We start from the raw sequence: 13,496 nt of genomic DNA on the forward strand, positions 1-13,496 counted from the left end.
TCCACCGGTCTTAGTTCCACTTAATGGTTTGACTGGGAGCATGACTCAGTTACCCAAACACATCCAGTGTCACTTCAGATGTTGTGGGATATCCTGTATGGCTGTGAACTGGGGTCTAGAATGACACTGGGTCCTTTTAAGTCCCACGGAAGGATGTCTCAGATTCCTGGGATGTTTGAGTGGTGTTTGTCAAAGGAATTCCACTGAAGAAAATGACAGCTTAGCTTTATGCTTTTTTTTTTTTTTAAGCTTAGCTTCCCGTGTAGACTCCTACATTTAGGTACCTTTGTTTAGGCTAATAGGAAAAGTTGTTTTGATATTAGAATCCAAACCTAATACAAAAGTTAACCATAAGCAGAACCTATGGAGTAGTACACTGACGTTCAACCATTACACATCTGTAAAAGAACAGTGATTTTTATAGGCATAGGAATCTTGTAAGTTCTATAAGGCTACCGTGAGATATCTGTGTACAGTTTCTAAAATGCTGTAATTACGTTGTCATGGATGCCATGGATGATATCACACTGATTGTGCTCTGTTTTTTCATTCAAGTATACCAAACACGTCCATGTTTATGATTCTGCTTACCACAGTGCAAACCCTGTCTATGTGATAGAAAAATTCAAGATTGCTGACAGCAAGTTTATACTCTGTTCACACATCATTTTTTTGAATAATGCTATTCTAAGTCCCCATTGATCAATGTTGACTCTATAGGGACACAGAAAAAAAGAGTATTTTTTAATGTTGATTTATGTTCCTAACGTTCCTAGCTATTTGGAGCATTTAGATCTGATGACATTTACCAAAGTTTACCCCCCAAAATGGTTCTTCCCTCCTTTCTCTTTTGATTTAGCACTAGACTTGTGCTTCCAGGAAGTGTTTATATAAACACCAAGTTCAGCTTTTCTTAGTTACCTCTGGTAGATACAGCTTCCAGCTTAATGAGAATTAAGAGTGCTGCTTGCCATCACACACATTATCTGTGCAGAAGAAATGGTCTTGAAGGAAAATATGCTTTGCATTGTTAAATTATGTTTTGAATATTTAGATGAGGGAGAAAGCAGTTGTGGGTAGATAGAAAGCTGGAGATGAAGTGTGAATAAAGGTGAGGCCAGGAGTATGGGTGATTTTTGAGATTGCATTATGTAATTGAACAAGTGAAGATTGGAAGAAGAGCTTTTTCGTATCAGCTTGACTTTGGGAACTAATTTTGATGTGAATATGTCATGACTGTTCAGAACTCAAATCCTAACTACTTTTATTACCTACACTATATAGAATGTCAGCATTTTTGTTGTTGATTGCTTGAACAGTATCCTCATGTCAGCACAGCTAGAGATACTTATATGTGCTTATAAACTGGGATAAATGGTTTTGGTGGTTCAAAGCTGGACAAAACTTTTCTTTTACGTTTAACTATCTTTACCTTATGCTCCATTTAGTAGAGGAATGTTGCATAGTGCATACATGTGCTATTAATCTTAAATTTTCTCCAGTTTGCAGTGACTAAGTGGAGTCTCTTCCATAGGCCATTACTTTACTTAGTATCTCTGAAAACTGTCTTAATTTTGAAGGAATCAAAAATAGAAAATTCTTTTTCACAGATGTCCATTCTATGTAATTCCATGTCAATCTCACAGTCCTCTGGAAGACTGTATGTCAGTATTTTATCTAGTGGAATTATTTTTACATTTTTTTGCAAAGACAAAATCCTGTGCATGCGTTAATTTCTAAACACTTCTGTATTTAATATTGCAGTGTCCTATAGTGGTACCATTGAAGCCTACAGGTAAAGTATACCAGTGATAAATACCACCACTTCCAAAGGAGTTTAGATGAAAACATTTTCAGTTTTTATTGTTTGTTGTTCCTCGGATATACTGATATCTAAGAAACAACCTTTTTCATCTCCTAGAGAGGTGAAAGTTATTTGCTTTTGCTTTCCATCATAGATGTCTGAACATATTATAGAAGAATCAAGTGCATAAAGAGTTTGTCATGTTTAGTTTCCTAATCAAATTTCTCACTAACACAAACAAACGAAAAAATCAAGGACATTTCAAAAAACGTTCACACCCTTCCAGAAACCTGCTGTCATTTTCCTTATCCTTGTTCCAAATGCCAGAAGACAGGATTTTTGCAGTTATTGTTAGTGTTCTTTCAATGACTTTCCACTGTGCAGAGCCCCAGGGAAACCACAGTGGGATCTCCACATGGAATCTTTTTGCACTGCTACTGGGAAACTTCCCAACAGCACACAAGGTCACAGGACCAGATGGTAATGTAAAAATGGCATGTCTAAACAGGATGGAGTGTGTCAGCAGTGCTGTTCAGTCTACATGCTGCGTGAGAAGATACCTCACCCAAATACTTCTGATGCAGAAGCATGCAGCTCATGTACTTTCTGCCCTTACATATGGTAACAGGAAGTTTGGTCCATGCATCGTGAAAGTTCTGGCTGAGTTAAACACTTTTTTAAGGTGAAAGGATCTGTCAAGGCATTAACCCCTGCTTTTCAACCTAGGCAGAATTATTCTGATGAAAAAAATTCTTTTCCCCATTTTGAAAAAGTAAGTCATGCAGTGGCAAAGCATTTAAACTTAGCATAACAAAATGTAAGACTTTGTAGTGTAAACATGAGGTAACTCAACTGTGCCCTCAGATAAGGGACATAATGCTTTTCTGAGGGCACAGTTCTGAGGGCAAAGTTAGATTTTTGAGAGTCCTTCTTTGAGAGCGAACCTTGAATAAGGACTCCTGTCTTATTTTATCTACCTTAGAACATTTTCTTTTGCATTTTCTTGTTCTTAGTCAAATAGTGATGTGTATGATGAATTGGTGTACGGTTAGGAGCATGATAGCATCGTGCAGCATGCATTTCAAAATTCTTTTTTGGCCATCTTGTCAAAGGAACAAAACTCATCTGGAGATGAGGAGACAGATGAAGAAGAAGAAGGTGAAGAAGATGTAGAAGAAGAAGTAGAAGAGGAGGAGAAGGAGGAAGATGAGGAGGAAGACGAGGAAGAGGAGGAGGATGAGGAAGAAAAAGCAGAAGAAAAAGAAGAAGCAGGAGAAGGAGAAGCAGAAGGAGAAGGAGAAGGAACAGACAAAGAGGCAATGGAGGAAAAATATGAAAAAAAGAAACATCATAGTAAAGCACCTGAGGGAGAGAAAACCAGGAATAGCACAGTGGAAACTGTAGAGGTAAAATCTTTTACTCCTTTTAAATTATTGTCTGTGAAATAATTTGTTTCTTTAACTTGCATTTATTTTAATATAGATATCTTAGAAATGCGAAGTTGTTTGGGGTGGTTTTAGTAGAGGGAAAAATACATAGGTAGGTGTTTATAGTTAAACATTTTATTTTTTAGCAAGTTTGAAAGTAGAAATTTCATTGTTTTGTCTCTCTATAGACAGAAGAGACTACTCAGAAAGAGACCATCATTGAGCAGGGTAAGAGTACAATTCCTAAGAACTGGACCATTGTATACATTCTAAAAATACGTAAAACATTTCAATAAAATAAAACTTTTCTAAATAATCTCTATTATACTGAACAATACAGTTACTGTCAGTGGTTGGTAAAGCAGTTCTTGAGAGAGAATGAAGTTTGAGAGGCAAAAAATACTACTAATTGTTAATGAGTTGCAAGAAAAAAAACAACACGCTTTTCCCAGTTATGTTTTGGAGGAAGTCCACAAAAAAGACTTTCTCTTGAAAGGATTGTTTTACTTAAAAAGAGCAGTTCTAGTTGTGAAGTATTGGTAAGTGTATTATTTCTCAAGCAACTTCTTTAGGTGCCATGTTTCTTCACTTCAGCGGACTAGCTTGTCAGAAGTCTTTTTTTATCCCTACCCACCAATGACATTTCCTCATTATGTTCATAAACAGATTATTTTCGGTGGAATGTGGTAATTTCTGAACACCGTGCAAAGATGCTGAAGATCTGAGTCTAGATGTTGCTTGTAGTTTTGAGGACAAGTTGAGCAGGCTGATAACAGATATTCCTTTAGAAAAGCAGGGGAGCATGAAGTTGGCTGCCCTATATGCAAGACAACTCAAAAAAGCTTCTTTCTCTAGAATTTTAGAAATTCTAGGATAATCTGTAATTGTTCTTTTGTAAGAAAAAATAATTGTGATATAAAAAAGATCACTCCCTTTAATAATGAAGAAGCTATGCCATTTATCTTCAATATTATAATTGGACCAGCTTGTGTGGAATGGATGCTTAAATATTTTCCATCATTCAGTGAGCTGGAAGTTTTGGTATTAAGTTCTAAATTGGTATCATTCATGCAGAGAGTATAGGAAAATTGAAACATGGGAATATTAACTCAGTTGGAAACCTTTTCCTTTACCAGAAGATTCTATGGAATAAAGATTAATGCTGAACAATAACTCTTGCCCTAAAAGTCAGCTTTTCCAAATTAGAATATATTTTCAAAATCTGTGTACAAGGCATTGTCTTCTGTCCACAAGAGAAAACTATGAGTGTCCAAGTCAAAACATTTTATATCATGTTACTGCCATGTTTATTCTTTTCTGGAAAATCAAGCATTTGGAGAATAATACAAGGGCCTTATATAGAAAAATGAAAAAAAATAAAAACATTCTTATCAGGCTGGGCATGAAGTTGAATTGAATACTCTGATTGCTTAAGATCCACATTTTATTTAGTGACTTTTATTTCAAAAATAATTTGAATAAGAGGTCTTTTTGCTCCTAACTTGCAAGAATTGGAAGGAAGTTAATATAAAGGTTTATATTATTGTAGAGAAAGAAAGCACTGACAATCATACTGTGGATGATTCTTCAGAGAACACTGAGGACCAAATAGCTGAAGGAATAACTGGGAGAAAAAAAGTAAGTGGCCTGATTTTTCATTCTAATTTTAGTAGTGACCAAGAAGGCATTGGTCAGTTATATAGGTGCAGCAAATACCCAAATTTACCTGAACTGCATAAACAGTTACACTGCTTAGCCACCCGTTGTTTCTGTTTAAAATTTGATTGTATTTTGTGATACCCGTGTGTGTTGCTTGCTGTGGAAGTGTTTTTTACTATGCTCTGTCTGTGGATCAAAACGAAACAGTTGGTCATCTTCATATTGGAAGATTGTGTATTAAGCATGTATATCAACATTTTTCTGACAGAGATTGTCAGACATGCAGGCTGGTGTGTATTTTATACTTCTACTCCCTGCCCTTAAAATTATAGAGGGCCTTATAACCTTAGATGTGCCACATCCTGGCTATTTGACTCCAATATGTTGATGACAGATTAAGGAAAGAAGAGAAGATGCTCATACTGAAAGCTGAGAGTGATTATAACATTAGAGGATCTGCACTGCAGAATGATGGGATACTACTGTCTATGGACGTATCCCAATATTACAGTAGTGTCATAATCCACTTTAGAATAGATCACAGAAGCATAGAATCATTCAGGTTGGAAAAAACCTCTAAGATCGTCGAGTCCAACCTTTAACCGAGGACTGACAAGTCCACCACTAAACCATGCTACAAAGTTCTACGCCTGCGTGTTTCTTGAAGGCCCGCAGGGATGGTGACTCAACCACTTCCTTGGGCAGCCTGTTCCAATGCTGCACAACCCTTTCAGTAAAGAAATCTCTCCTAATATCCAAAGTAAACCTCCCCTGGCGCAACTTGAGGCCATTTCTCCTCATCTTATCACTTGGTACTTGGGAGATAATATATAGATTTAGGTAGATAGATAAGATATATAGGACCTGTAGCTTAATGTAATTTAATAGCTACTATTATGGAAAAAGGCCAGATATTTGGTATTTTTTGTTACGATTTTTTCATATGGTATCCCATTGTCTTGTCATGTTCTTAATATGTCTCAAAATATTACAAGCTGCTCTTACCATCAGGTTTTTTTTTCCTTGGCTGTTTGTAACATTGCCTTTATTTTAACATAAAAAACAGTAAACTAGAAGGTAAACTGAAATAGTGGGAACTAATGTACCTAAACTGTATTATTGAGTGATCAAACTAGACTTGGAAGTAATGGAAAAGCCTTACAGGGGAAGGAAAAAAGTTGTTAATTCTTCAGTGGCAAATGAAAGTATAATGAAAGTCAAATGTGAAATATAGTCAAATAAAATAAATAAAGTTCAAATAAAGTCAAATGAAAGTCAAACGAAGTATACAACCCTATTGCCAAAACATATTTGTTAGGGTTGCGTGGTAGGAGTAAATGTGCACCTTGCATGTGGACAACGGACACCTGTCTCATGAAATCCAAATTATTACACCCATCACCCACAAACCTTCAGTTGAGTTGTGTGAATGTCCAGCACATATGTATGCTATAACTGTCATTCATTTGTGACTTGACTGGACTCAGGTGTAAGCCAGGGCCGCATGAAGGTTTTGCCGTGATTTAGGAGGAGGAGAGAGAATGATGAGTCCCCATTTGCAAAGAGGAATATATAGCCAACATACAAACACACACACCAATTGTTACAGATTTAGCTAAGATGAAATGCCTTTAGGGATGGCAGAATTCCCCGCTAACTTCAGTATACCCTTTCTATTCACAAAAATCTCTTGCAAGATTTCCTCTCAAAATGGAAGTGTTAGTAAGGAAACATACAGCATTGTACCTGGCAAGTGACACCATAATTACAGACTGAAGGGAACAAGACAACTGTCTTTTAAAAGTAGTCGCGCAAATCTCCGGCACTCCTTCTTGCCATATATATGTTTGTGCTATCTTCTGGTTTTACACCAGCTCACGTGAGGGAGAAATAATGTGAGGCTGAAAATAAAGCTAAGTTATATTTCGTAATAAGGAATGTAAATGGAACAGTTGCAAAACTAGAATTTACATCGTGAATAACACAAAGCATAAGTAGCTATTTTAAGTATTGTGTTGTTGCAGTAAAAACTGTTTTGTGAAGCTATAAAAAGTTAAGAGACAGTTTTATGACTTCAACTCCTGTTAGGCTAAAAATATTGCAATATATTTCCTTTATTAAATTATAGTTCCTTTATTTTTTATATATTTTCTATGTATATGTAATTTGTAGATACAATATATTTCCTTTATTAAAAAATGTCTTATGTTGATACATTTGCTGTGATGAAGCTTATAATGGGGAGTTCTCTAAGGCATATACACAGTGGTAAATTTTGCAATAAAAGAAATAGCAAGTGAATGAAAACAAATAAGACATTACTATAATTAGTTTGAAAGTAAGCAACATAACTACACTTTTGATATTTCAAAGAATTTCTCTGCTATTCCCAGAGTTATTTCTGTTGCCCTTAAAGAATACTTGTGTGATGCTTGACCATCTCATATGCAGAAATCCTCCGATACAAAAAAAGAGATTATTTAATGAATTACAATTTATTATGAAAAAAAAAAGTTTTGTGTATGTAACTGATGGTTAGTTTAATTTGGTTTCTTCTACAAGCAAGTATATAAGTCAGTCTGCAAATTTTTATACATTGTTGTAATTAGCCTCATGAGAGTATATTTGAACAGTGAATGACCAGTATGTATTAGTGAGAGTTAGCAAGACCAGAAGAAAATATGTTCTATGAAAATAAATCATAGTATTTCTGTCAGTAGAAATGAGAAAAAGTCCATTATCACCTGATTTTGTACAGCATGCCCATAAAAGACAAGTTGTTACTCACATCAGGTTTCAGTGAGGTGAAAGCTTAGGAGTTGATTCTTATGAAACATTAGCTAAATAACTTTTCTACCATGTTTCCTTATGAAAGCAGCAGCTCAGCTAGTTGATCTTGTATCTGTTTCCAACGTGCACTGATTTAAGAGAGATATATATATATATGCATGTTGAGGTATACTCTACATGGAACTTCTTACATGTTTAGGACCCAAAAGCTTCTGCATAGACTGGCTGCTGTGTTTCCTGTTGAACAAAGTCCTTAAGCATCAGTTAACTTCGAGCATGTGTGTAGTCTCATTGACATAAAAAGATATTGTTATTAACTTTAATGGGACACGTGGTTATAATGAAGCATATTAAGCATTAACTGCTTTGGGCTTTGCTGATCTGAGCTTTTATTTCTGGCCCTTTTCTCAGACTTGTTTGAAAGCAACACAAATAATTTTGCACCACTTGCATTATTATGTACAAGCTGTATAATGTGTAATTTGACAAAATTCAATCATTTTAATTTATTTTATTCATTTCTGTTACTTTGACACATTTCAAATAGTGCAGCAGGGTGTTTTTCATTAGCATTTTTAAATAGTCATATTGTTTTGAAAAAAAAGATTTATTTTACCAAGGATAAATCTGTGACCTAAATTGACCCTGTTATATACAAAAGGCACTTTTTTTTTTTTTTTTTTGATTTTTTTATACTCCAGTTTTCCCTGTTTAAGCGAAAGCCACTGACAAGCCAGAAGAATGTATGCAACAGAAAGGAAGATTTATCTGGAAAGCCATTCCAGAGTGAACAAGAAAAAGAAGATTTGTCTGGTGAAGACAGTAAAGATGAAAATCAGAATCATACATTGGAGAATTCCAAGGAAACTGTGGCTGACCAGGACAGAAGGATGAAATCTTCTACTTGTATATTACTCTAACACTGTTATAATATGGAAGAATGTGACAGTCTTAAAGCACATAATGCAATTTATACTTGAAAACAGTTACGAGTTACTGAAGCTGTTGATGGTTGCTTTGATTGATTTGATTGTTGTGATTTTAAACATGCGGACCATTTTCGTGGTATTTATTGGTAATTTTAATAGTTGCAATTGATATGTCTGTCAGAATCTTGCTGGAGTTCTGTGGCCTTAACTGTTAGTGTTGTAAAACAAAATATATTTTTTTATGTGAAAAGTTGAATACAGGCATTTCATGTTTTTTTGCTAAATAACTTTATGCTGTTTCAGTCTACAGAGCGCCACTTTTAGTTTGATGCTCTTGCAAAACTATAAATATTTGATGTTAAGATATTATTTGACTTAAACTGGGTGAGAATATTGAAGTTCACATTTTAAAGACATACTTACTTAGTACAAAAGACAGTACACACTTACATGTGCCTCCTTCTGTTTTGACTTAGAAAAATAGCAATAAACACCCTGTGTATTTAACATCTAGGCCCTCGTTGAGGAAGTTACTTAAGTATGTGCCTAATTTTGTAAATGGCAGTAGTTCCATTGGAAACGGTACCTCTAACAATGACATAAATATGTAAGTCAGAATCCTGCCAAACTGGGAGTTGCACAAACTTCTCATCTCTGAGAGAAGCTGAATGCCTTCACTCCTGCTGAAATCAACATAAGGTGATGGGACTCTCCCCTCACAGAATAAAAGGTGGACATCCTTACTGTAGTTTCAGTTGGATCCCAATGCTATAGTCTTTGAACATCCATACCTTAGTCAGTCTGTAGTGAAGCTTTTCTTACAGGAGAAGAATGCAATATTAGTTATTATGGAATACCTCGATATTACAAGCAGATTGCTGTGGGCTATATAGTCACACTTTTTGCAGGCAACCTGGCTTTTCTTCAGATGGTGATTAGAAAGCAGGAGTAATGAATCCCATTACTGGTATGGATGAGCAGAATCTTTGTTTTTTTTTAATTAGTCCAAGAAGCAAAAGTGAGAAACCCACTATTCTAATTACCAGCATCCCCTCTAAAAGAAATCCGATTTCTGAACATTTAGTCTAGATAAATAGGAAATATAACCCTTACCCTGATGAATCTGATCCAGTATCTGCTTGTCCCTTACTCAAATATGCATAGTTTTTATGAACATACACAAGCCCTAGGATAAATTATAAAATAAAGAATTAATGCTAAACTGAGTACTTGTCATAATACTTTGCAAGGGACAGGTGATCTTTGTAGAAAACCTAGGAATACTGGATGTTTGGGTCATGCGTTGCCAGAGTTACTTAAGATCTTTTTGTTTTGAACTGTTACTTTCCTTTGGGCTACACTTGAGTTCTGCAATGAACTGTACATGAGATTTTTATTTTTTTCCCAGCGTGCATTATATTTACACATTTTCTTGTTTTCCTAAATGTACATGTCATTTCTGCTCTGCTTGGATGGCATTGTGAACAGTAAAGAAGTGGAAAAGGAGGGATAGACCAATAGTGCCCTCATTAATTTAAATGAGCTTTAGTTATTTTTAAGGGGAGAAATTCAGTCACAGAAATTATTACCATAAGGACATATACTTCTTTTAAATGTGAACTCTTTAAGAGGAAAATAGTACATTGGAGTGGTAATTACCCTTGAACTTAATGCTACCAAAGTTTATGCAATGGAGTCTAAGCTGATGTTCACCAAAGCTGGTTTCAGGAACTCGTATATTTATCTGGTCCATACCAGATAGTCCAGTTTGCTTAGGAAAAAGCAGCAGCAAATTAATCCATTCAAATGTCTTTTTTACATGTCTTCCTCAGAAATAAAAAAGAATAAACAAGTAAAACAAGTTACATGTACCTGTGTATTAATATAAAACTTTTTTAACAAGTTCACAACCCTTATGATAAAAATGTAAGGTACTTTTATTATGAAAAAGCTTTCATCAAGTGAACAATAACAAAAAGCTGTAGAAACATTTGTAGTATATTTTTCTATAATTTTTTACTTTCCCAAAGATAATTTATATCTTTATTCTTACATTTCACAGCCCAGTTACACAACTGAGATCGTGCTTCAGAATTTCTGGTTTTCTAAAATTTCATCATCGGAGCTACCACTAGGTGGAGTTTGTGTTCCTCGGAGGTGTAACTGTAGCGTCCCAGTCTCTGCAGCCAGCAGTTTTCCTTCCCCGGGCCCCGAAAAAGCAGTTAAAGATACTCACTCTATCAATTTTTCTGATTCAGAATTATCTGAAAGCTTTATCTTGTCTGGATTATCTTTAAGGTCCTCTGGTACCTTAAAATTGTTATATAGTGGTATTGTTTTTTTTAAATTATTATAAATATTATTATATTCATAAACATTTAAAGACAGAAAAATTAAATCACTCATATTTCTGAATGTATATGTAGATGTTCAGTGGGAAAATTCTAACACAGAAGTTCAGGTAAATGTTTGATCTAGAAAAAACACCTTCATATATCTTGCTTACATACATATGAATATATATGCTGATACATAAAAGTGTGTATATATACTAAGATATATATACACATATGTATGTATGTGTATATGTTTGTAAACGATCAATAATTTATATATATGACCAGAAGTTACTATTTCATACATATATATGTTTGTTTGCTGATTTCCAGAAGCACAGGATTCATTCATGCATCTACCATTCCTATGGAAGTTTGTGACGACTGAAATAGAAAGGGAGAGAACATGCTGTTCAGGCAGTATTTTCTATACCCAAAGGTTATACTAAAATATCAAATGAACTTCATATAACTTTTTCTTTTTTTCTTCCAGGAAATAGTTATATAATAGGTAAGCTGTGTCCAACTTTTGTCCCTAAGGAGGGTTTTAAGTCATGTTATTGTCATTAGAGTAGTAGAAATGAATTAATATCATAATGGTAAACTAATGTGAGTCCCAATAATCATGTATGCACAACCTAATCTTATGTGATTATTGATTAACTTAGTAGGGGTTCACTTGAAATGAACTCACGAATAAGACATTAAGTGCCAGCTTTTACAAGTGCCTTTTGACATCTAGCATTTTTTACATTTAGTTAAGTATATCAGAAATGCTTTCTTGCACCCAAAGCCCATTCTGTACTCAATTTCCATTGAAACTGCTGGCCAGACTCCCTGCTGACTGAGTAAGGGGTCCTTTATAAAGCAACATAGTTACACTACCACTCCTGATACTGCTGTCACTACTCCGGACATCTACCTCCAGATGAAGTAATAATGCTTCACTTAGATTTATGACATCCGTCTTGCAGCATGGATGCTTAACAACATAGAAAAAAAAAGCTAAAAAAAATCTGAAGTATGTGAATTAGCAGTGGAAATCTATTTGAATTGGCTATTAAAATCCAATACCAAGCAAATTTAAAGATACCCAGGTGTTGGATATGAAAATGATAACCATTTACAGCATCCCTGGGCAATGTTCTCTCTTTAAAATATAAACAATCTGGAAATATCCTAAGAGTGTTTTTAAGAGCTATGTAATTTATACGATTCACTACTCACAAGGGTTACATTTTCACACTGTGTGATAGCTAAATTCCTTCAAGAACATAAATAGTTTCCTAGTTAAGTGTGGTGAGATCACTACTAGTGGTGAGAATTGGGAAAATTAATGCTTTGATAGTAGGTCTGCTTTGCTCAATCCCTTATTACTGATCAGGTGTCACTCAGACTTCAACCTATTTGCTTCTAAGACAGTGCTGGAATTGCATTTTAATCACAGAATATAATTACCAGTCTCTTTTTCAGATAGTAATGACTCAACAAAAACATTGCAAAATCTAAATCTGGCTAAATTGCTGTTCTTTTGTTTATACACAAAGAAATGTTTCATTTTCAAGACCATTCTCATTTTATGTTGAAACAGTTTGGACACAGCTGTTTCCAATCAAACTCATCAAAAACTGAAGAGATCTTACCAGTTACAATTTTAAGAGATGTTAGCAGCTTTAAAAAATAATAAAGAAAAACAACAGAGCTTTTGTTCTTTGCTATATCTATCAACATTAAAATATGTATCTTCTGATACACCTCATACTATTCTTGAAAATATTGTACAGTATCTAACTAAGAATCCAATATTCTTTTCCTCCCTCCCCCTCCCTTCTGTTTTGTCACTGCTGAAAAAACTGTGATTCATCCAGATGGAAGGAGGAAAATGCAACTGGTGTTCTTGAAGACTTGCTACGTATGTCTACTACGTATATGCAACGTATGCGACCGACCCAGACCTCTACATTGAAATTTTATGCAGAAAAAAAAATTTCTTAGTGGAGAAAATGAGGAAAAGTCCTTATGCCATTGCAGGACAGGAGAGCACGAGGCCACCAGTAACTGTGAAGACGCAAAGAGACTTGAGTCAGATCACTGGCACGGGGTGCACCGTGGAAGGATGTGCTTGGGGAAGGAACACGCAGAGAGTGCTGTCCTGAAGAACATTTCTTTCCCCTAAAATATACAGCCAGAGTACTATATTCTTCAGTATTTTTGTCAAGGAGTAAGTCATTAAATGAAGATTGTTGTTGCATGCAAGAAACTGTTTGATAATTATCTCAGTTATTGAAGCTTATAGAATTTCCATTGGTCTATATCCTTCTGACATTTTTATCCAGTGATGAAGCTAAAAGCCTTCTAGGCTATCCTCTAGTGTTCTGTTTTCTGTCTGTATCTTAAATAATAATAATAATAAAATCTATTAGAAAATATGAATATGTCACTTAAAAATGCAAAATGAGCAAAGTCTCGACAGGCACGCTATCAGCAGTAGAGAAGCCTTTCGCAAGCAGCACCGAATGAAGCACCTACTCCGTGTGAACTGAAGCACATG

At 35.0% G+C, this 13,496-nt stretch overlaps 1 protein-coding gene across 3 annotated transcripts in view; it reads left to right on the forward strand.

Moving 5' to 3' along the window:
• The window catches only part of RPGR (retinitis pigmentosa GTPase regulator), a 74,473-nt gene extending 63,923 nt beyond the window's left edge, over nucleotides 1-10,550 (forward strand). For 2 of the 3 annotated variants that reach the window (XM_040530661.1, XM_040530672.1), the window contains 4 exons: nucleotides 2,917-3,210; nucleotides 3,420-3,459; nucleotides 4,781-4,869; nucleotides 8,382-10,550. In XM_040530661.1, the coding sequence (XP_040386595.1) occupies nucleotides 2,917-3,210; nucleotides 3,420-3,459; nucleotides 4,781-4,869; nucleotides 8,382-8,600 (642 nt within the window). In that variant the 3' untranslated portion in view covers nucleotides 8,601-10,550. The remainder of the gene's footprint in view (nucleotides 1-2,916; nucleotides 3,211-3,419; nucleotides 3,460-4,780; nucleotides 4,870-8,381) is intronic. The other variant, XM_040530680.1, reaches the window with a different exon arrangement.
• The last annotated feature ends 2,946 nt before the right edge of the window (nucleotides 10,551-13,496 follow it).

Source organism: Cygnus olor, chromosome 1 (genome assembly GCF_009769625.2).
Source record: "Cygnus olor isolate bCygOlo1 chromosome 1, bCygOlo1.pri.v2, whole genome shotgun sequence".
Lineage (NCBI taxonomy): Eukaryota > Metazoa > Chordata > Aves > Anseriformes > Anatidae > Cygnus > Cygnus olor.